At 65.2% G+C, this 21,654-nt stretch overlaps 3 protein-coding genes across 4 annotated transcripts; all 3 read left to right on the top strand.

The window, feature by feature from the left end:
- Positions 1 to 2,758: 2,758 nt before the first annotated feature.
- CFP (complement factor properdin) lies at positions 2,759 to 9,044 on the top strand. The gene is made up of 10 exons (XM_080369286.1): positions 2,759 to 2,938; positions 4,074 to 4,233; positions 4,589 to 4,740; positions 4,825 to 5,001; positions 6,148 to 6,339; positions 6,626 to 6,799; positions 7,196 to 7,399; positions 7,789 to 7,900; positions 8,548 to 8,699; positions 8,941 to 9,044. The coding sequence occupies exons 1-10, from the start codon at positions 2,881 to 2,883 to the stop codon at positions 8,946 to 8,948; spliced, it is 1,389 nt and encodes a 462-aa protein (XP_080225412.1). The 5' UTR covers positions 2,759 to 2,880; the 3' UTR covers positions 8,949 to 9,044.
- Positions 9,045 to 9,136: 92 nt separating this feature from the next.
- LOC308055393 (synapsin-3-like) lies at positions 9,137 to 17,026 on the top strand. Its single transcript, XM_080369280.1, has 13 exons — positions 9,137 to 10,679; positions 11,052 to 11,109; positions 11,576 to 11,658; positions 12,170 to 12,323; positions 12,795 to 12,884; positions 13,197 to 13,259; positions 13,704 to 13,846; positions 14,248 to 14,316; positions 14,844 to 14,946; positions 15,040 to 15,177; positions 15,366 to 15,429; positions 15,976 to 16,663; positions 16,778 to 17,026. The coding sequence occupies exons 1-13, from the start codon at positions 10,501 to 10,503 to the stop codon at positions 16,851 to 16,853; spliced, it is 1,908 nt and encodes a 635-aa protein (XP_080225406.1). The 5' UTR covers positions 9,137 to 10,500; the 3' UTR covers positions 16,854 to 17,026.
- A 1,577-nt stretch (positions 17,027 to 18,603) lies between these two features.
- Positions 18,604 to 21,380, top strand: UXT (ubiquitously expressed prefoldin like chaperone). Of its 2 annotated transcripts, none has more exons than XM_080369288.1 (6): positions 18,604 to 18,746; positions 19,266 to 19,347; positions 19,767 to 19,831; positions 20,519 to 20,657; positions 21,013 to 21,076; positions 21,188 to 21,380. In XM_080369288.1, exons 1-6 carry the CDS (start codon positions 18,662 to 18,664, stop codon positions 21,239 to 21,241), a joined length of 489 nt encoding a protein of 162 aa, XP_080225414.1. In that variant the 5' UTR covers positions 18,604 to 18,661; the 3' UTR covers positions 21,242 to 21,380. The 2 variants fall into 2 exon arrangements, with proteins under 2 accessions (XP_080225414.1, XP_080225413.1); XM_080369287.1 differs by having other exon boundaries at positions 18,634 to 18,746; positions 20,550 to 20,657.
- The last annotated feature ends 274 nt before the right edge of the window (positions 21,381 to 21,654 follow it).

Genomic DNA, 21,654 nt, shown 5'->3' on the forward strand with positions numbered 1-21,654 from the left:
TGTTTGGGATCCCCTGGAAGTATTGGGGCTCCCCTGGAGGCATTGGGGGCTCTCCCAGAGATCTTGGGGATCCCCTTTGGTGTTTTGGGGATCCCCTGGAGGCATTGGGGGCCCTCCCAGATTGGGGGCCCGCCTGAGATGTTGGGTACCCCCCTGGAAGTATTGGGGACCCCCTGGAAGTATTGGGGCTCCCCTGGAGGCACTGGGGACCCTCGTAGAGATCTGGGGGATCCCCCTTGGTGTTTTGGGGATCCCCTGGAGGCATTGGGGCCCTCCCAGAGATCTTGGGGATCCCCTTTGGTGTTTTGGGGATCCCCTGGAGGCATTGGGGACCCTCCCAGATTGGGGACCCCCCCAAGATCTTGGGGACCCCCCTGGAAGTATTGGGGATCCCCTGGTGGCATTGGGGACCCCCCCAGTAACAGGTTGTTGTCTCCCAACCCCCCCAGCAAAACCTGGAGCTGCAGCGCCGGAGCCACCCGCCTCCCCCTGAGGGGGCTGGACCGGGGCGAGATGGAGGTGGGTGGGGGGGCACCCATGGGTGCTGGGGGGCATCTCTGGGGCTGAGAGAGTACCCATGGGTGTTGGGGGACGGGGGGGCACCCATGGGTGCTGCATGACCCTTGGGGGTGGCTAGGGACACCCATGGGTGCTGGGGGCATCTGTGTGAGTGCCCTGAAGGCTCGGGCAGCACCTATGGGTGCTGAGGGGCACCCATGGGTGCTGGGGGTGGGGTGGGCACGCGGGGAGCTGGGGGGGCACCCATAGGTGCTGTTTCTACGCCCTAGATGAAGTACCGGGACCGGGCAGCCGAGCGCCGTGAGAAACAGGGGGGTCCCGACACCCCTGAGCCCAAGCGGCGCAAATTTGGGGGACCCCCGGCAACCCCTGGGTGAGCACCCATCACTCCTCCATACCCAGGGGTGCCCCAAGGGGGGGTTGTGGGGGTGGGCAAAAGTCGGGTGGTGGGGACCCCAAAACTGGGTGCTATGGGGGTGCTCTGGACCTCAAAAAGTGGGTGCTGGAGACTCCAAAAGTGCGTGCGGTGGGCTGGAGGACCCTGAAGTGGGGTGGGGGACCCCAAAACTTGGTGCTATGGGGAGGGGACCCCACAGCTGGGTGCTATGGGGTGAGGGACCCCAAAAGTGGGTGTTGGAGACCCTAAAAGTGGGTGCTGTGGGCTGGAGGACCCTAAAGTGGGGTAGGGGGACCCCACAACTGGGTGCTATGGGGTGAGGGTACCCCAAAAGTGGGTGCTGGAGACTCTAAAAGTGGGTGCTGAGGGGTGGGGGATGCCAAAAAAGGGTGCTGAGGACCCCAAAGCTGGGTGATACAGGATGGGAGACCCCACAACTGGGTGCTGGGGACCCCACAACTGGGTGCCATGGGGTGGGGCCCCTCCAAAGTGGGGTACCGCAGGCTGGTGGGACCCCAAAACTGGGTGCCGGCGATCTGAAGACGGGTGCTAGGGGAGTGGGAGACCCCCAAGTGGGTGTTGTGGGGCGGTATCCCGTGTCGTCGTCGTCCCACCCCTCCCCCCCCAGCACCCATGGGTGCGGTGGGGTGACCCTGGGGTGCTGCAGGGAGGTGGAGGGGTCCTCCTGCGCGAGACCACCCTGGGATGTCGGATGCTGCAGGCGATGGGATGGAAGGAGGGGAGCGGCTGGGCCGGCGGCGGCCGGAGGTGACACGTTGGGGGGGGGGGGACGATGACAGTGGGGGTGGGGGGGATGGGGGGGACGGGGCGATGGGGGGATACGAGGGGGTGGGAGGATAAGGGGGATGGGGGAAGCAATGGGGAATACAGGGGGATGGGGGGGGGGGTAAAGGGGGATGGGGGGGGGGTAAAGGGGGATGGGGGGGGTAAAGGGGGATTGGGGGGGGTAAAGGGGGATGGGGGGGGTAAAGGGGGATGGGGGGGGTAAAGGGGGATGGGGGGGGTAAAGGGGGATGGGGGGGGTAAAGGGGGATGGGGGGGGTAAAGGGGGATGGGGGGGGGTAAAGGGGGAGGGGGGGGGTAAAGGGGGATGGGGGGGACGGGGGGGGGCCATGTGGGAGGGGGAGGGACATGAGGGGTTGTAGAGGGGACAGGGGGACGTGGGGGGGATTTGGGGGGACTGAGGGGATGGGGGGATATTTGGGGACCTGGGGGACACATGGGGGGACGAGGGAACACGGCGGGGGGGGGGTGATGCTGGGGGACATGGCGGGGGTCGCAGCACCCTGACCTCAGGTGACCCCGCTGCCCCCAGGCCCCCACCCGGCCCCGCCCCGGGGGCGTGACACGCTTCAGCGAAGGACCTTGAGGCTCCACGGAGGCCCCGCCCCTCGCTCAAGCCCCGCCCCTCGCCCAGGCCCTGCCCCCCCCACACTTGGCGACCCTCCCCGAACCGCGATATTTCGCCCCAAAAACGTGGGGTCCCCTCCCCCTCCGTGTCACCCCGGGGTGGGGGGCCCCCCCGAGTGGCGCATCTCTTCCCCCCCCCCCCCCGGTGGTGTTTTGGGGGCGGGGGGGGGGCGGTGTTTGTTTTGTTTTTTTTTAAATAAACAGGTGAAAAACGGTGGAATTTGGGGCCGTGCAAGGGTGGGGGAGGGGCGCGGGTGGCTGGGTCCCTTGTGGGGGTGGGGCCGCCACCCGGGCGCCCGGGTCCTTCCTGTGGGTGCTGGGGGAGGGGGGAGGGGAGGTCACCGGGCCGCCTGGGTCCCTTGGGGTGGGGGAGGGGGTGGCGGTGGGGGGAGGGGCAGGGTGCCAGCCGGGCGCCTGGGTCCTTCCTGTGGGTGGGGTGTCCCCCCCCTCCCCCTCCCCCCCCCCCCACTTCCCCTTGGCCCAGAAGGACTTTGGGGTGCGGGGGGGTGGGAGGGACAGTGTCCCCCCTCCCCATGGCCTGCGTGGAGCTGCTGGCGCTGCTGCTCTGCGCCCCCCTGCTGAGCCCCGCCGGTACTGGGAGCACTGGGGGAGGCTTGGGGATGGGGAACTGGGGGGTACTGGGAGCCCCGGGGGAGGCTTGGGGATGGGGAACTGGGGGGTACTGGGAGCCCCGGGGGAGGCTTGGGGATAGGGAACTGGGGGGTACTGGGAGCCCCGGGGGAGGCTTGGGGATGGGGAACTGGGGGGTACTGGGAAGGCCCAGGGGAGGCTTGGGGATAGGGAACTGGGGGGTACTGGGAGCCCCAGGGGAGGCTTGGGGATGGGGAACTGGGAGGCACTGGGAACCCCAGTGGAGGCTTGGGGATGGGGAACTGGGGGGGGTACTGGTGGCACTGGGAGCACCAGGGGAGGCTTGGGGATGGGGAACTGGGGGGCACTGGGAGCCCCAGGGGAGGATTTGGGATGGGAAACGGGGGGGTACTAGGAACCCCAGTGGAGGATTGGGGATGGGGATTTGGTGGGTACTGGGAGGACTGGGGAGGTACTGGGGAGCCCTTGGAGGGGCACTGGGAATACAGGGGGTGGAACTGGGAGGCACTGGGGGCCACTGAGGGAGGCTTGGGGACTGGGTGGGGGGGCTGGGGGAACTGGGGGCACTGGGACTGGGAGCAGTAGGAGGGGTACTGGGAGCAATGGGGGAGGCTCTGAGCCTGGGGGATACTGGGAGGGCACCGGTGGGGCTGGAAGTAGAGGGGTAAGGGGCACTGGGGAAATGGGAAGGACTGGGAGGATACTGGGAGGGCACTCGGCTGAGTGGACTGAGAGCCCTGGGGGAGCTGGGTGGCGGGTGGCAGAGGATATGGGGAACTGGGGGATACTGGGAGAACTAGGAGCACTGGGTGACCAGAGAATATGGGGGGGCTGGGAATTGGGAGGCCCGGAGGTATAATGGAATGACTGGGATGCACTGGGAGATACGGGAGCACCTGCACTCTGGGGGGGAAGTGCAGGAGTGGGAGGGACTGGGGAAACTGGGTGGACTGGGAGGTCACTGGGAACACTGAAGGGGGTAACTGGGAGGCACTGGGGGGTAGCTGGGGACTGGGAGAGGTAGGGGGATACTGGGGAAACTGGGAGATAACTGGGGGTCACTGGGGGAGGATGCCCCCACGTGACACACAGCCCCTGTGGACCCTTGCCCCAGCTGCCACGCCCGTGTGGTGCTTCGCCCGATTGGAGGAGGAAGGGGGAGGCGGGGCCTGCACCGAGCCGCTGGGTGATGAGCCTGTCTCATTGGCCGACTGCTGCCTCAACCCCACCTATGGCTACAAGCTCCGCCCCCATGGCCACTGCCACACCTGCCGGTCAGCCCCACCCCCGCAAGCCCTGCCCAGTCCCCACCCTTCTAAGCCACGCCCACTCCCCACCCTTCTCAGCCCTATCGCAGCCACACACGCCCCTAGCCCCACCCACCAGGCCCCGCCCACCACACCTCCTAGGCCCAGCCCACCCCACCCAAGGCCTGTCCCACCCCATAAGCCCCACCCACCCCACTAAGCCCCTCCCTCCAACAGGACCCCACCCACATCCAGGCCTCACCCACCCCCCCTGCCCTGGCAACTGAGGCCACGCCCATCCCCCCCACCTACTTAGAGCCACGCCCACCCACGAGACCCCCCCCAGGTGCCACCGGGCGCCAGCGGGTGACCCCTGTCCCAGGCAGGACACGTGGGGGCCATGGGGCCGCTGGACCAGCTGCTCGGTGACCTGCGGGGAGGGGACCCAGCGCCGCGGACGCAGCCGGAGCCCCGCAGGGGACAGAGACCCTCGGGAGTGGCAGCTGCGAGCGTGTCACCTCCCCTGCTGCCCCGGTGGGACACGGGGACGCTGGGGAGGGGGGCGGGACGGGACGTGGGGGGGTGACCCCGAGGTTGACCCTTGACCTTTGACCCCAGTGGCGGGGGGCTGGACCCCCTGGTCGCCGTGGAGGGGCTGCTCAGTGACCTGCGGGGTGGGGACCCTGCGGCGGAGCCGGGCCTGCGCGGACCCTCCCCCCCGCTGCGGGGGGGGCTGCGGGCCTGGGGCGGCTGAGGAGAGCCGGGTCTGCCAGGGGGCAGCCCCCATCTGCCCTGGTGAGGCGGGGGAGAGGGTCAGGATGAAGGAGGATGATGAGGGAGAGGGTCGGGATGAAGGAGGATGATGGGGGAGAGGGTCAGGATGAAGGAGGATGGTGGGGGAGAGGGTCGGGATGAAGGAGGATGGTGGGGGAGAGGGTCGGGATGAAGGAGGATGATGAGGGAGAGGGTCGGGATGAAGGAGGATGATGAGGGAGAGGGTCGGGATGAAGGAGGATGATGAGGGAGAGGGTCGGGATGAAGGAGGATGATGAGGGAGAGGGTCGGGATGAAGGAGGATGGTGGGGGAGAGGGTCGGGATGAAGGAGGATGATGAGGGAGAGGGTCGGGATGAAGGAGGATGATGGGGAGAGGGTCGGGATGAAGGAGGATGGTGGGGGAGAGGGTCGGGATGAAGGAGGATGGTGGGGAGAGGGCCAGGATGAAGGAGGATGGTGGGAAGAGGGTCGGGATGAAGGAGGATAGTGGGGAGAGGGTCGGGATGAAGGAGGGTGGTGGGGGAGAGGGTCGGGATGAAGGAGGATGGTGGGGAGAGGGTCGGGATGAAGGAGGGTGGTGGGGGAGAGGGTCGGGATGAAGGAGGGTGGTGGGGGAGAGGGTCGGGATGAAGGAGGATGGTGGGGAGAGGGTCGGGATGAAGGAGGGTGGTGGGGGAGAGGGTCGGGATGAAGGAGGATGGTGGGGAGAGGGTCGGGATGAAGGAGGATGGTGGGGAGAGGGTCGGGATGAAGGAGGGTGGTGGGGGAGAGGGTCGGGATGAAGGAGGATGGTGGGAAGAGGGTCGGGATGAAGGAGGATGGTGGGGAGAGGGTCGGGATGAAGGAGGGTGGTGGGGGAGAGGGTCGGGATGAAGGAGGATGGTGGGAAGAGGGTCGGGATGAAGGAGGATGGTGGGGAGAGGGTCGGGATGAAGGAGGGTGGTGGGGGAGAGGGTCGGGATGAAGGAGGATGGTGGGGGAGAGGGTCGGGATGAAGGAGGATGGTGGGGAGAGGGTCGGGATGAAGGAGGATGGTGGGGAGAGGGTCGGGATGAAGGAGGGTGGTGGGGGAGAGGGTCGGGATGAAGGAGGATGATGGGGAGTGGGCCAGGGAGGGCGATGGGCGGGTGGGGAGGGGTCTGGAGCCTCAGCCCTGCCCCCGCAGTGGGGGGCTCCTGGGGCTCCTGGGGCCCGTGGGGCAGCTGCCGGGGCACGTGCAGCGGGGCGGGCAGGGCGCCGGGGCGCAGCCGCAGCCGCCGCTGTGATTCACCGCCGCCGTCGGTGGAGCCGCCGGGAGCCGCGTGCGCTGGGGCCGCCGTCGACACCCAGCCCTGCCCTGGGCTGCCGCCATGCCCCGGTGAGGCCCGGGGGGCCGGGGGGCTGGGGGGGTCCATGTCGGGCTCTCGGGGTGGGGTGGGGGGTGTGCTGTATGAGGGGAGGGGCTGCATCTGGGGAGACCCTGCGTTGGAGGGGTCCCCGGGTCCAGGGGTCCGTGTTGGCTGGGGGCACTGGGGGGGCACATCTGGGGGGACACCCCTCATCTCTGGGGACCCCGCACTGGGGGGGGCCACGCGCGGGACTCCACGTCTCGGTGGGGGCGTGGCCACAAGCCCCTGACTCTGCCCTTTCCCCGCCCCTCACAGAGGACGGCGCCTGGGGGGCGTGGTCAGCGATCGCCCCCTGCCCGGTGACGTGCGGGCTGGGCGTGGTCACGCAGCGCCGCGCCTGCGACGCCCCACCCCCCCGGCATGGCGGCCGCGGTTGCCACGGCAACAGCACCCGGCGTGTGGTCTGTGGCCCCCACGGGGCCTGCCCTGGTGAGGGGGCGGGGCCTGCGGGAGGGGGCGGGGCCTGAAGGGGCGGGGCTTTCGAGGCGCATAGGGCTGGGACGGGAGGCCACCCAGAGGGTGTGCCCTGGCTTGGGGGGGTGGGGCTTGGGGGGGCAGGGCACCCAGCCTGCTGCTATGGGGCACCACGCGACCCCGCCCCTTTGCTATAGGGCACCCCATTGCCCCTCTCTCTCTGTGGGGCACCCACCCCATAGTCCCCCCTCCCCGAGACACCTACCCCATAACCCCCGCCCGACACCCACCCCACAGCCCCCCCAGACACCCACTCCCCGGCCCATCCCCCCAGTGCTCCCCAAGTGTGGGTCAAGGTGGGCTATGGGGTGCCCCACAGCTCCCACTGACACCCCCCCCATGCCTCCCTAGGCGTGGAGCACTGGGGGCCGTGGGGCGCCTGGACCCCCTGCGAGCGGCGGCAGTTCGGCTCCATAAGCTGCCAGCCCGCTGTGGGGCAGCAGAGGCGCACGCGGGAATGTTTGCGGCACCGGCCCGGGGGGCCTCCCTGCCCCACGGACGGGGGGCCCAGCATCATCCAGCTCCGCACCTGCTACAACATCCAGAACTGCCTCTGTGAGTGATGCCCCCCCATCACCTATAGCTGCCCTTTGAGGCCCTAGAGCTGCCCTATGGAACCTTATAGATGCCCCGTAGCACTTACAGTTGCCTTATAGGGCCCTATAGGTGCCCTTTGGGACCCTATAGTTGTCCTATGGAAACCTACAGATGCCCTATAGCACCTGTAGTTGCCTTGTAGAGCCCTATAGTTGCCCTACAGGACCTCATAGCTGCCCTATGGAGCCCTATAGCTGCCCTACAGCCACCCCACAGGCCCCCATGGCCACCCCATAGGAACCCATGAAGACCCACAAGAACCCCCTCCCCCTCCCCCCCATAGGCACCCCTTAACCTCCAGCCCTATAGAGTGGGGGCTGAGGGGTGATGCTGCCCTGTGCTCCCAGTGCCAGGGAACTGGTCGGACTGGAGCCCCTGGGGACTCTGCACTCCTCCATGTGGGGCCAGCCCCACACGTAGCCGTGTCCGAGAGTGCCAGCCCATCTACCCCACCTACCCGTGCGTATAGGGGCTGTGGGAGGGGGTGGCTATAGGGTCAATGTGGGGGTCTGTAGAGACAGTGGGGGGTCTACTGGGTCAGTAGGGGATCTATGGGGCTGTGGGGGTCTATAGGGTCAATGGGGAGTCTATAGAGACAACGAGGGGTCTACAGGGTCAGTGGGGGATCTATGCGGCTGGGGGGGCTCTAGGGTCCATGGGGAGTCTATAGAGACAACGAGGGGTCTACAGGGTCAGTGGGGGTCTATAGGGTCAGTGGGGAGTCTATAGAGACAATGGGGGGGGTCTACAGGGTCAGTGGGGGATCTATGGGGTTGTGGGGGGCTCTAGGGTCAATGGGGAGTCTATAGAGACAACAGGGGGGTCTACAGGATCAGTGGGGGATCTATGGGGCTGGGGGGGCTATAGGGTCAATGAAGGGTCTATAGGGTCAAGGGGAGTCTACAGGGTCAATGGACGGTTTATGGGGCTGGGGGGTCAGTGCAGGGTCTATAGGGTTGGGGGGGTGTCTACGGGTCACTGGGGCATCTGTGGGGCAGGCAGATCTGTATGTGATCTCTGGGGCCTATGGGGGCTCTATGGGGCCGTGGGAGGGGGAGCCCTGGGTGGATCTATGGGGCAGGGTGCTAAAAGCACCCCCCTTACAGACGGATCGTGACCTCGGTGGGCTCTTCCACCCCCGTCAATGTCACCTTCTGGGGGTCGGCCCGGCCACGCTGCCCCCCGCTGGAGGGGCAGCACCTTCGCCTGGAGGAGACCCGGCCCTGCCTGCACGTGCTGCCCTGCCCAGCCCCCCACGGTCTGCCTGCTGGGGGAGGGGTGGGGCGGCAGGGATTCCTTGGGGGGGGAGGGGGTGGGTTTCTGGGTCCCCTGGAGGGGGGAACGGCAGGGGGCCTGGGACCCCTTGGAGGGGAGGGGATGGGTGGGTTTCTGGGTCCCCAGTGGGGGGATGGGCAGGGGGCCTGGTTCTACGGGGAGGTGGGGGTGCCCCCCGGACGCCGGGGTCCCCTATTTACCTCCTTCCTCCCCCCCCCTCCCAGAGGACTGAGGCTCCCGGTGACACCGTGGGACCCCAAATCCACCGCAATTTCCCCCCAGACCCGCCTGGCCCCTCACCCCCGCAATAAAAACCCCGCAATAAAGACCCCGGACGCCTGAATCCCTCGGGAGGGGGAAGGGGCGCGGGGGTGGGCCCCCGAGGGGGGAGGGGCGGTCCCCGTTCCCCCCCCCCCGCACGCCTTGGTTTACTTTCCGGCCTTGCTGCCGGTGATGACGTCACCGGCCCCGCCCCTTTCCCTCTGCAGAGCCGCGGGCGGGGCGGCCGCTGACGTCACAACCGAGTCCCGCCCCTCCCACGGCTTCTCAATGGAGAGGGGGCGGGGAGAGGGGGCGGGGCCGGATGTGAGCGCGAGGGCGGGGGTTGGGCGGGGCGGGACGCTGCCGTCCGGGGGATGCTATAGGGGCTCCTATAGGGCTCCCGGCAGGGCCGTCCTTCCACTGCAGCCCCCTGCCCCCTATAGCGGCTCTGCCCCCTTCCCCTATAGCTCCCCTGCCCCTATAGCTTTTGCATCCCCTATAGCTCCCTTCCCTTATAGACCCCCATCCCCTATAGCTTTTCTGCCTCCTATATCTTCCCCGGCCCCTGTAGCCCTCCCTTTTTCCTCGAACTCTTGCATCCCCTATAGCCCCCACTTTCCCCTGTAGGGCCCGGCCATGGGGCAGTCCCCCCCCAGCTCCCTTCCTCTATAGGGCAGCTTTTCCTGGGGTCCCTACCCCTATAGCTCTCCTTCCCCCATAGCTCCTCTCCCCTATAGACCCCCATCCCCTACAGAACCTTCTTCTATAGCTCACTTCTATAGAATTTTCCTGTAAGGCAGGCGTACCGCCTCCCAGCCTTTCATCCCCTATAGACCCCCTTCCTATAGGGTTTTCTGCTTCTACAGCTCCTTCCCCTATAGGGCCTCCTCCTATAGCCCCAGGGATGCCATCCGCTGTATGGGGTGCTTATAGGCACCTTCATGCAGGCTGAACTCCTATAGCTGCAGACACCTGTAGGGCTGGGTCCTTGCAGCCCAGGTCCCTATAAGACCCTATAGCTAGTCTCTATAGGCTGCCACCCCGCTAGTGGGCCCCTATCAGCTGACTCCCCTATAAGCCCTGACCCCCTTAGTAGCTGTCTATAGGGGAACTCCCATACCTCTAACCCCTATAGGGTGACCTCTATAGCTCCCTATAGTGGGCTTTTATAGACCCTGACTGCTATAGCGCTGCTCCCTAGCAGGTGACCTCTTAGAGCTCCCTACCCCTATAGCAGGCTCCTATAGCCCCTGACCACTATAATTCTGACCCCCCCCAAGGGCGACCACTTGTAGCCCCTGACCCTTAGAGCCGGCCCCTATAGGCTCCCCCCCAGCCCTCTTCTCCTAGGTCCCTATAGCCCCCAATCCCTATAGATCCAACCCCTATAGCACCACCACCCCCCAGCTTCTACCCCATATAGGCCCCTATAGCCCCTAACCGCTATAGCAAGCCCCTATATGCCCCTGTAGCTCCCACCCCCTATAGCGGGCCCCTATAGCCTCTGACCCCTATAGCTGGGGATGGAGTACCTGCGCCGGCGGCTGTCAGATGGGAACTTCCTGGCGGGGGGGGGAGGGGACCCCCCTGGGGTGGGGCCAGGACTTGGGGGGGGGCCGGGGGTGGGTGGGATGTGGAAACCCCCCCGGACCCCCCCTCCGGCCCCACTGCTGCTCGTCATCTCCCCTCCCGGCACCGACTGGTACGTATGGGGCACCCCCAACCCCTGGGACCCCCAACCTCCCCCCGGGCCTGGAGGGCACCTGGGGAAGAGACTTGGGGGGGGGGGGGCACTCAGGGAGGGTGGGTTTGAGGGTGCAGATCTGGGGGGGGGGGGAGAGCACCTTGGGAGGGGCAGTTGGGGGTATCAGATTTTAGGGGGGTGAGGTTTTGGGGGGTCTGATGGGGGGTGTCATTTGGGGCATGTCATATTTAGGGGGGGCATTAGGTGGGCTTCGGTTTTGGCGGGTAAATTTGGGGGTGTCAGATTTTGGTGGGGCAGTTTGGGGGTGTCACTTGGGGGAGGGCATTTTGAGACCCACTTGTTTTGGGGTACTCCCTGCCCCCCCCCCAGGGTGAAGCTATTCAAGGGCAAATCGGTTCACGGGGACGTGGAGCTGCGAGTAGAACAGGTGAGTTTTGGGGTCGTCCCCCCCCCCGATTTTGGGGGCCCCCTCTTAAATCTCGGTGCCTCTCCTTATTCTGGGGGCCCCCCCTGCTGGTTCTGGGATCTGCCGATAGGGCCTGATGCTGCATTTTGGGGGTTCAGGCTGATTTGGGGGCCCCCCCAGGGAGGTTTTGGGGATCCTTGGGGGGGGTTGGGGACCCCACTGGATTTTGGGGTCCTTCCTGATTTGAGGGGCCCCCAGGGACGTTTTGGGGATCTTCGGGATGGGCTTGGGGTCCCCACTGGATTTTGGGGTCCTCTCTGACTTTTGGGGAGCCCCTAAACCTCCATTCCTTGAATCAATTTGGGGGTTCAGAGCGGCTCAGCGGGGGCTTTGAGGGGTCTCAGGGTGGGTTTTGGTGGCCACAGGGAGGGTTTTGGTCATCCCTGGGAGATTTTGGGGGTCCCCCTGGATTTTGGGGTCCCCCCAGGCCCAGTTTTCCGAGCTCTCCCTGGTGGCCTCCACCCATGGCGCCCTCAGCATCACCATCGACACCCCCCGAGGGGGCACAAGGTGGGGTCCCCCCCATTCTTGGGGTGCACACCCTCCATTTGGGTGTTTCGTGGGTTCTAGGGGGATTTGGGGGGGGCTGGGTGGAGTATTGAGGAGATAGGAGAGCTTTTGGGGTTCAGGGATGGATTTTGGTGTGCAGATGTAAGTTCTGGCATGCAGGTTTATGTTTTGGGGTGCAGGAGGGGATTTTTTGGGGTGTAGGGTGGAATTTCGGGGGTGTGAGGTTTGATTTCAGGGTGCAGGAGGGGGATTTGGGGGGGTGAAGGGTGGAATTTTGGGGTGCAGGGCAGGGTTTTGGGCTGCAGGAGGGGATTTTTGGGGGTGCAGAACTAGATTTTGAGATCCGGCTTTGAATTTCGGGGTGCAGAGTGGTATGTTGGGGTGCAGGGGGGAATTTTGGGGTCCAGGGTTGTATCTCAGGGTGCAGGGTGGGATTATGGGGTGCAAGGTGGGACTTTTTGGGGTGCTCTATATTGGGGGGGTTGGGGGTGCCCCATGACCCCCCGTGTAGGCGGGTGCTCCCCGACTTCGTGCTGGTGCGGGAATGCCCTGAAGGAGGGGCAGAAGGCGCCACCCGGCGGCTGCTGGTGGGATTGCACCTGGGGGGGGTCCCCAGCACCGACCCTCTCCCTGCCCTCTACGCCTTCGCCCATCCCCCCTGCCTGGTGCGTGGGATGGGGGGCACTGGGAGGGACTGGGAGGCAACTGGGGGGGGGAGGCTGAGTGGGCTTTGGGGTGGGCATTTGGAGGGAGTGGGGGGCCAGTGGGAGGACATGGGGGGGCAACTGGGGGGACTGGGATCTAACGCGGGGACTGAGGGGGTGCTGGGTGGTGACTGAGAGGTAACTGGGGACATGGCAGGAGGTGCTGGGGGCACTGGGAGGCACTGAGGGGTAACTGGGATGTAACTGGGATGTGTCTGGGGGAACACTGAATGGGAGTGTATTGGGAGGCACTGGGAGGGATGGGGCTTTACTGGGAGGCACTGGGAGTGCCTGTGGGTCGTAATGGGAGACACTGGGATAAACGGGAGGATACTGTGAGGCATGGGGAGGAATACTGGGGCAGACTGGGAGTGCTGGGCAGGGCCATCACCCTCCTCCCTCCCTGGCCCCTGATGTTCCAAATGTTCCCAGTTTGCCAAGTTGGCACAGCTGCAGCGGGAACTGGGCCCCGAGGCCTTTCCCCTGGTCCCACAGGGCTTCTGCAACCACCCCCGTGGACTGGTGAGCACTGGAAGGCACTGAGAGGGAACTGGGAGGTGATTGGAGTGGACTGGGAGGCACTGGGATTTACTGGGAAGAAACTGGAAGTGGACTGGGGGGAACTGCGGGGGTACTGGGAGGGGATTGGAGCAGATTGGGGGCACTGGGAGGCCCTGGGTCAGACTGGGAGGGGGCTGGGGGGAACTGCAGGAAACTGGGAGGGCACTGGGAGGCACTGGGAGGGGATTGAGAGGCACTAGGGGGGCGATTGGATGGGAAACGAGAGGCCTGGGAGAGAACTGGGAGCACTGGTGTAACTGGGAGGTCCTGCAGCTGACAGCCCCCACCTTCCCCATGATGGTGACGTTCAGCCCCGCTCCCGCCGGGGTGGGCAAGGTGAGATCGCGCCCCCTCCCCTTCAGAGCCCCCCTCTTGATTAACTCCTGGGGGGGTGGGGCTGATGGTCTGAGGTGGGTGGGGCCCACTGACCTTGATGGGGGGCGTGGTGTCGAGTGGGCGTGGCCTCTGGAGTGTCCCCGCCCCCACATATGTCTGGGGTGGGGAGGCTGGACCCTTCTGGGGGCGTGGCTGGATAAGGGGGTGTGGCCAGCAGGGTGCATGACCTTTCTCAGCCTGTCCATAGGGGTGGCCCACATGGGGGCGTGGCTTGGCGGTGTCCCCACCCCCAGGTGTGAAGGATAATCCCCACGGAGGGGTGGCCCGGAGGGGTGGCCCGGCGGTGGGGTGTGTGGTGGTTGTGACTGGGGGGGGGGTCTGGGGTGGCCTGGCAGGGTGGCTGGGGGGGTGGGGGGGTGTCTAACGCTGTCTCCCAACCCCCAGGTGCGTGTGGGGACGCCAGAGGTGCTGGGGGCGGTGGTGGGGGCCATGGGGGGGGCCCGGGCAGGGGCCCTGGTCCAGGGGGTCCTGGGGGGCAGTCAGCGCCTGCGGGTGCAGCGGATTGGGGAGGAGTACAGAGCGCTGCGGTGAGGGGCCAGAGCAGGGTGGGGGGACACTGGGGGGACATGCAGAGACGTGGGGCCATGGGGGAGCCATGGGAACTGGGGGACACCACGGGGACTGGGGAGGACACACGTGCAGGGACATGGGGACTGGGGACACACACACATGCGGGAACACGGGGCCATGGGGACTGGGGGGGACACACGACTCATGCAGACAAAGGGCCATGGGGACCAGGGGAGGCCATGGGGGGACACAGGGGTCATGGTGAGGACACGGGGGGGACATGAGGACATGGGGCCTGGGGGGCCATGGGGCGATGTCAGTGACATCAGATGAATGTGTGAGGATGTGGGACGTGACAGAGACCAGGGGACACCGAGTACACCCCTGACCCTGTGACCCCACTATCCCCACCGCCCAGGTGGCCACTGGTGGCTGGGGACCCCATGGGGGAGGGGGCTCAGATGGAGCTGGTCACTCTCAGCGCTCGGTGAGTGGGAAGGAGGGTGGGGCTTGTCTCGCAGGGGCGTGGTTATGGGGAGGGTGTGGCTGCAGGGTGTGTGTGTGGCCACAGGGTGGGGCAGGGCTAGGAGGAGGTGCAATGGGCGGGGTTCCAGGTAAGGGGTGTGGCCGGGGAAAGGGGTGGGGCTACAGGTATGCAGGTGGGGTGGGGCAGTGGAGGCATAGCTGTTCCAAACAGGCGTGGCTTTGCTGGAGGGGCGTGGTCAATGAGGGGCGTGGCCACGGGGAGGGGTGGGCTGTCCAGAAGAGCCAGCACTGTGGGGAAGGGTGTCAGCTATGGAGAAAGGGTGTGGTCATGTGGGCGTGGTTTCAATGAGGAGGCGTGGCTATCACAGATGTGGGGCGGGTAGGGCAGGGCTATGCAGGGAGTGGTGCTGTTCCCAAAGGGGGTGGTGCCTAAGGGGGGTGGGGTGGGAGGGGGCTGCGTGCCTGCATGTGCATGGCCTTGGGCTATGGGCGTGTCCCCCCGAGGCCACGCCCACCCACCCTCTGCAGGCACCGCGGCTGGGTGGATGCTTGTGCCCGCCTCTTCGGGGGTGTTGACATCTGCGGGGTGGAGGTGCTGCAGGCGCCCGACGGGCGGGAGCACATCTTGCAGGTCAGCACCAGATGACCTTGATCCCCCTGACCCTGACCCCCCTGGAGGCCCGGGTCACCCCTGACCTTGACCCCCACCCACCCGCCCCGGCAGGTGCTGGGTTCCTGGATGCCATTGGTGGGTCCAGGGGCGGCTGAGGATCGGGGGCGGATTGTGGAGCTGGTGCTGGCACGAATGAGGGCGGAGCTGCCCCGCCCACGGAGCCCCTCCCATGCACGGCCACACCCACAGGTAACACCCTATCACCGTAGAGGCCCGCTCCCCCCCAGGGTCCAGACCCCCCCTGAGACCCCCAAGTCCTTCAAGAGCTCCCCAAGTCCCACAAAGCCCCCTTTGAGCCTCCCCATAGTCCTCCAGGAGCCCCCCAAGTTTTGGGGATTCTCATGGGGTCTTAACCTCCCCCTCTTTCTGCCCCACAGATGTCGGTGACATTGGGGTCCTCCCGGCCAGGAACCCCCCCACAGCAGCGAACCCCACCCCAAGGTGAGTGACACCCCAAAATGGGGATTTCCCCCCCAAACCCTGGGACTCCCCAGACCCTGGGGACCTGTCCAAAAAAGGATACCTCCAAAACGGTGGGGCCCTCTCAAATGTGGGGACCCCCCAGAAACAGCCTGACCCCACCCAGTGTGGAGGGCCCCACAAAACCCTGGGACCTCCCCACACCAGGATACCTCCCCAGCCTGACACCTCCCCGCCCCCCCCCCGCCCCTGAAATCTAGATTCTCCCCAAAAGCCAGGGACCCCCCCAACACCACCCCAAATGTGGTAACCCCTAAATATCAGGGAGACTCCAAAAACTTTGAGCCCTCCCTATATGGGGCGGCTGCAAAATATGGCCCCTCCAAAATCTGGGGAGTCCCCCAGCCCCTGGGACTCCCCCAAATTGCCCCTTTTCTAACCTGCCCCTCCTCCCAGTGCTAGCAGACAAACCCCGCCCCCCCCCCGCCCCAAATGAATCCCCTCCACCCCTTGGCCCCGCCTTCTCAGCCCTGCCCATCCGAGGTGTTTCTCTCCCCACCTCCCCAGGTGCTCCGCCGCCATCTGGCCCTTCCCAGCCCCGCCCCCCGCCGCAGGGGCAGCCCCGCCCACCGGGAGGAGGGGCTCCAACACGCCCTGTCTCACCTGGCCCCACCCCAACTCGAGGCACCACCCAGCCCCGCCTGCCAGGCCAACAGCCCCGCCCCCAGATTCCACCCCCCTCTACTCAGCCCCACCCACAAACTCCATCCACTTTTCTGCAGCCCCGCCCACAGACCACACCCACCACTGCCCAGGCCCGCCCAACAACCCCACCAAGCACCCAGCCCCGCCCTCAGGGCCCGCCCACCTCTCCCCAGCCCCGCCCTCAGGGCCCGCCCACCTCTCCCCAGCCCCGCCCTCAGGGCCCGCCCACCTCTCCCCAGCCCCGCCCTCAGGGCCCGCCCACCTCTCCCCAGCCCCGCCCTCAGGGCCCGCCCACCTCTCCCCAGCCCCGCCCTCAGGGCCCGCCCACCTCTCCCCAGCCCCGCCCTCAGGGCCCACCCAGATCACCCTCAGTGCCCCAGCCCCGCCCCCAGTCACCTCAGCCCCGCCCCCAAACCCCACCCAGTGCCACTCAGCCCCGCCCCCCAGGCCAACAGCCCCCGCCCACCACACGTCAACCCCGCCCCCAAGCCCCACCCCTTGCCCCCAAACCCACCCTGGCACCCAAACCAAGCGGAGCCCAGCCCCCCAGGTAAGTCGGGGGCCCAGACGCCTGGGTCCCTTCTGTGAGGCCCAGGCGCCTGGGTCCCTTGGGGGGGGCCCGGATGGCCGGGTCCCCCCCGACCCCTCCCATTGCCCCCCCCAGCCCCGCCCCCGAGCAGGGGGGCCCTGAGAGCATCCGCTCCCTGCGGCAGAGCTTCGCCAGCCTCTTCGCTGACTGAGGGGGGGCCTGGGCGTCCCCCCACATCGGGGGAACCCTGGCATCCAGGCCCCACAGCCGCACCCAGGGGGACCAGGCATCTGGGACCCCTGAGTGGGGGGAACCCTGGTTTATGGGCCCTCCATGTGCAACCCCCCCCTGCCCTCTGCATACCTGCAAGCCGTGCCCCGCCCACCCCCCCCCCACCCCACCCCACCCCCCCCCCCGGAACTGGAGGGGTTGTTCGGTATGTGCTAGTGACTCTGTGTGTAAGCCCGCCCCCATGAAGCACCGCCCCTTATTAACCCCTCCCCCTGAAGGGATGGGCAAATAAAGACCCAGAGCTGCTGCTGCTGTGTTACTGCTTGAGGGGACACACCTTATAGGTGGTGAGGGCTGATGGACCCTATAGATCTGGAGGGGGGTATGGAGCCTGTACAGGCTGAGCGGCAGGTATGGACCCAGTAGAGCTTGAGGAAGGTTACAGACCCTATAGACCTGAGGGAGATAGGGATCAGACCTGTAGATCTGCTCTGTAGGGATCTGATCCTATAGATCTGTGGGGGACCATATAGACTATATAGATCTGGGAGGGACTACGGATTCTAAAGAGCTGGGGGTGATACACACCATATAGAAGTGAGTAGACCTGTAGAGGGTCTATAGACCGGGGGTTGGGGAAGGCATATAGACCCTATGGCGGGTGGGGTATTGTTATAAACGATAACAATTAAACAATTTTATTTGGGGTTCAATCAATTTCCGTTGAGAAACAATAAGCAAAACCAGCGCTGGGTGCGCGGAGAACTCGATTAGCTCCACCACGCGCACACCTGAGCCCTAAACTAAAAGCGGCGTCTTTTATGCCCGGATCTCGACCAATCACTTCTCGCCGGATGTTCGTCCCGCTCTTTCCCCATTGGGCCGTTAGGGTACGCCTTCTCCTCCTATTGGCTCTCCTTTGGCGCGCTTTTCAAAGTCTCAGGGTCTTTGTCTCCTGTGGCGCGCTTTTCTACGCAGCGCGCCCATTCATTACAATTGTGGTACAGGTTTTAGATTTACGCAGTGTAATAAGTAGCTAAGGGTAATCTGCTGATCAAACGAGTTAAGCAAGAGGAACGAACCCATTGTGGTGGTCTTGAGAACTTCCTGTTTAACAAGAAGAAACGTGTCCACAATGTTATCTTGCTACACCAAACATGGGAACGTCCTGTTTGACAAGAAACCACGGTAACAGAAGCAAAGGGGCGTACCGAAGATGTCATGTCAGAAGCGACCTCGAGGAAGATAAAAAGAACGGCTCAGCTTGCTTGAATTTGCGATCCCTTGGTAGAGCTGCGACTCCCTGGCCGCCCAGCGCTGCTTTTGCTTTCCTACCTTGATAAATATTTAATAAGTCCATTTTGGACTTGATTTATTTAAATTCAACTATAACACACAGAGTACAACAATTACACTTAGCACACTACGTTCTATTTTTGATATGAGTCATGACTGCCTTTATCACAGGTACGGACCTTATAGAAGCCGGGGGAGGGTGTGTGAACTTGTAAGCTTGAGGAGGGCGTTGAATGTAGGTCCCACGCGCCTGGGAGGGGCTGTGGACTCTATACGGACTGTGGGGGTTAAATGCGCTATAGAGCTGAGCATATGCAGAGCGCACGGCGGGGGGGGGGGGAGGTACAGACCCTACCGCCCACGGGGCCCTACGGACCCTGCAGCCCCGGGCCGCGCTTCCCGTCGCGCCGCACGGCGATGACGTAGCACGGCCGCCGGCGATGACGCGTGACGGCAGACCCCACCCCTTTCCCCGCGCCATGTCGCGGTGTGATGACGTCAGCGCGGCAATGGCAGCGGCAGAGAAGGCGCAGCGCTACGAGGCCTTCGTCAGCGACGTGTTGCGCCGAGACCTCCGGTAGGTGTGGCCAGGGCGCCCCGCCCCATACTTTCCCCGCCCCCTGTTGGCCCCGCCCGCTCGGTGTCGGCCCCGTTCCGCCCCAGCCCTGTGGTCCCGGTCTGGCCACGCCCCACGGCCAGGCTGGCCCCGCCCACTCCACGCCTCCCGACTGCACCCCATCGCTGGCCACGCCCCGACCCGACCCCACCCTATGGCCACGCCCCTTTCCTTTGGGCGTGCCCACCCCTCACCTCAACCCCCTGTCAAACCCCCAGCCCCACGTGACGACCACGCCCCCACGTGCCGACCACGCCCACTACCCCGTGTTCTGGCCACGCCCCCTGCCCTCGCCCTGCCTCTGGCCCTGCCCCTTTCTCTCACTCATGCCCCATTTGCCCACCCTCTCCATTATGACCCCACACCCATGTTCTGGCCACGCCCTTTTCCTGGCCACTCCTATGCCCCCTAGCCCCACCCCCTTCCCCACCCGGGCCTGGCCCTGGGCCCTGCCCCTGAGGCCAGCACCGCCCCACACAGGCGGGTGCAGGAGCAGCGGGATGGCGTCTTCGAGCAGCAGGCCCAGGTGCTGCAGCTGCGCACCGCCCTTACCCGCCTCCAGGTGGGTGTGGCCTCCGGGGGCATGGCCTGAGGGGGTGGAGCATGGGGGCGTGGCCTAGGCAGTGTTGGTGAACATGGGGGAGGAGGGGGCAGGACTTAGAGGAGGCATTGGGAGCAGCACAGGGGTATTTTGGTGTCCCTGGGTATATTTGGGGGGAGCAAGGGGGTATTTTGGGGTCTCTGGGGAATATTGGGGGGGATCTGTGGCATCTGGGGTTCCCTGGGGGGATTTGGGGGCTCAAGGGTGGACTTGGGGGTCTCTGGAGGGGATTTGGAAGTCCCTGGGCTCTATTTTGGGGGTGTAAGGGCTATAGGGAGGTCTTGGGGGGATATTAGGGGGATACTGGGGGTGGGGGTGGGTGGATCTGGGGGTATTTGGGGTCCCTGGGGAGGATTTGGGAGTGCTGAGGGTCCCCGCAGGAGGCGGCTGCTCCGCTGCACACCCAGGTCGACCTCGGCTGCAACTTCTTCGTCACCGCAGAAGTGTGAGTTGAGAGAGGGGGAGGTACTGGGAAAACTCCCGGGATTCCCAACAGCCCCTCCCCAGGCATCCTGAAACTCCTCCAAGACCCGCAACACTCCCTCAAACACCCCAGAAGCCCCCAAGGATCCCATCCCCAGCACCCCAAAACACCCCTAGATGCCCAAATTCCCACTCAAGAAACCTGAAAATTCCCTCTGGAACACCCCCTACCCCACCCCCCCAAAAGGCCTCCCCAAGTGAACCCACAACTCCCCTGGTCCCCCCTGAATCCCCAGTACCTCCCCTGGGGGCCCCCTGGGACACGAGTACCTGCCTTGGGACCCCCTGCAGGACTCTGAGTTGCCCTGGGACACCCCCAGATGGATCCTGTAACCCCCATAGACCACCCTGGATCCCCAGTACCTCTCCTAAGACCCCAATTCCTGTGTTGGGACCCCCTGTAGGACCTCCCAGATGCACCCTGTAACCCCCCTGGACCACCCTGGATCCCCAGTAACTCCCGTGGGACCCCCATACCTGCCCTGGGACCCTCTGCAGGACCCCTAATTGCTCTGGGACCCCCCAGATGGACCCCATAACCCCCCTGGACCCCTCTGGATTTTTGGTATCTCCCCTGGGAGCCACCTGGGACCCCAGTTCCTGCCTTGGGACCCCCTGCAAGACCCCTAATTGCCCTGGGACCACCCAGATGGACCCTGTAACCCTCCGTGTCCCCTCAGCCCATCCCCCCAGCGAGTGTTTGTGGCTCTGGGCTATGGGTTCTTTGCGGAGCTGACGCTGCCAGAGGCCCTGCGCCACCTTGACCGTCGCAGCCGACTCCTTGACCGGTAAGACACGCCCCCTTGGTCTTGGCCGCGCCCCCAGGTGGCCACGCCCCAATGGCAAGGGCCCCTCCCATTTATGCTAAGTCTCACCCCCTCTTCCCAGGGCCTGCCCATGAGGCTCTATGGCAGCACCGGGCAAGCCACACCCCTGCAGAGGCCACGCCTCTGTTACGCCATGCCCCTATTGGGCAGGCCGTGCCCCCCCCACCACAGAACACACCCCCTGCCACCATTCCCTGTGACCGCATAAGGCTGTCACCCCCACACCCCCGCTGGGGCTGTCCAGGCCATGCCTGCAAATGCCACACCCACACGAGGAAGCCCCACCCACTCCTGAAGCCCCGCCTCTCTCCTACAGGCTCAGTGAATCTCTGACACGCGATGGGGCCAAGATCCGGGCGCACATCCGGCTGGTGCTGGAGGTGGGTCCCCTGGGACCCTGGGGTCCCCCCAGGTGCTGGAGCCTCTGGGGCAGGGTGAGGGGTCCCAGTGCTCCCCCATAAACCTGTGCCCCTCCCCCCCCCCCCCCCCAGGGCCTGCGGGAGCTCCAGGGTCTCCAGGACCCGCCAACGACCTCTGACCCCTGACAGCCTCAGGCACGTCACCCCTGAGGGTCCTGAGCAAAGTGTGTGTACACCCAGCGTGAAGCCTGTGTAGGCCTGGAGAAATGTCCATGTAAAGCTTGAGTAAAGACGTGTAAGACAGCAGTAAAAGCATGCATGAGTAAACCTGGAGTGATGTATGTTTAAACCCAGAGCGCCATGTGCCTGAGGGTTGAGTAAGCATGGTGTAAACCTGCAGTAAGCCAAATCCAGAGCAAGTGCATGTAAATATGGAGTAAGAGTTGTCGAAACCTGGAGTAACATACGTGTAACTCCAGAGTAAGGGTTGTCAAAACCTGGAGTAACATGCCTTTGAACCCAGAGTAAGGCATGTGCAAATCTGGAGGAAAGCGCATGTGAGGGAGGCTCCTGTGTGTGGGGGCACAGGAGTAATCTTG

The sequence above is a fragment of the Falco punctatus genome, assembly GCF_963210335.1.
Source record: "Falco punctatus genome assembly, chromosome: 19".
Lineage (NCBI taxonomy): Eukaryota > Metazoa > Chordata > Aves > Falconiformes > Falconidae > Falco > Falco punctatus.

Coding starts and splice junctions, on each gene's coding strand:
- LOC308055393 (XM_080369280.1), top strand. CDS start 10,501: ATGGAGTACCTGCGCCGGCGGCTGTCAGATGGGAACTTCCTGGCGGGG. Junction 12,324..12,794: donor TCGCCCATCCCCCCTGCCTG/GTGCGTGGGATG, acceptor AAATGTTCCCAG/TTTGCCAAGTTGGCACAGCT. Junction 14,947..15,039: donor GGCGGGAGCACATCTTGCAG/GTCAGCACCAGA, acceptor CCGCCCCGGCAG/GTGCTGGGTTCCTGGATGCC.
- UXT (XM_080369288.1), top strand. CDS start 18,662: ATGACGTCAGCGCGGCAATGGCAGCGGCAGAGAAGGCGCAGCGCTACG. Junction 19,348..19,766: donor CCGCCCTTACCCGCCTCCAG/GTGGGTGTGGCC, acceptor GGGTCCCCGCAG/GAGGCGGCTGCTCCGCTGCA. Junction 20,658..21,012: donor CGCAGCCGACTCCTTGACCG/GTAAGACACGCC, acceptor TCTCTCCTACAG/GCTCAGTGAATCTCTGACAC.
- CFP (XM_080369286.1), top strand. CDS start 2,881: ATGGCCTGCGTGGAGCTGCTGGCGCTGCTGCTCTGCGCCCCCCTGCTG. Junction 4,234..4,588: donor GGCCACTGCCACACCTGCCG/GTCAGCCCCACC, acceptor CCCCTGTCCCAG/GCAGGACACGTGGGGGCCAT. Junction 7,901..8,547: donor CCCATCTACCCCACCTACCC/GTGCGTATAGGG, acceptor CCCCCCTTACAG/ACGGATCGTGACCTCGGTGG.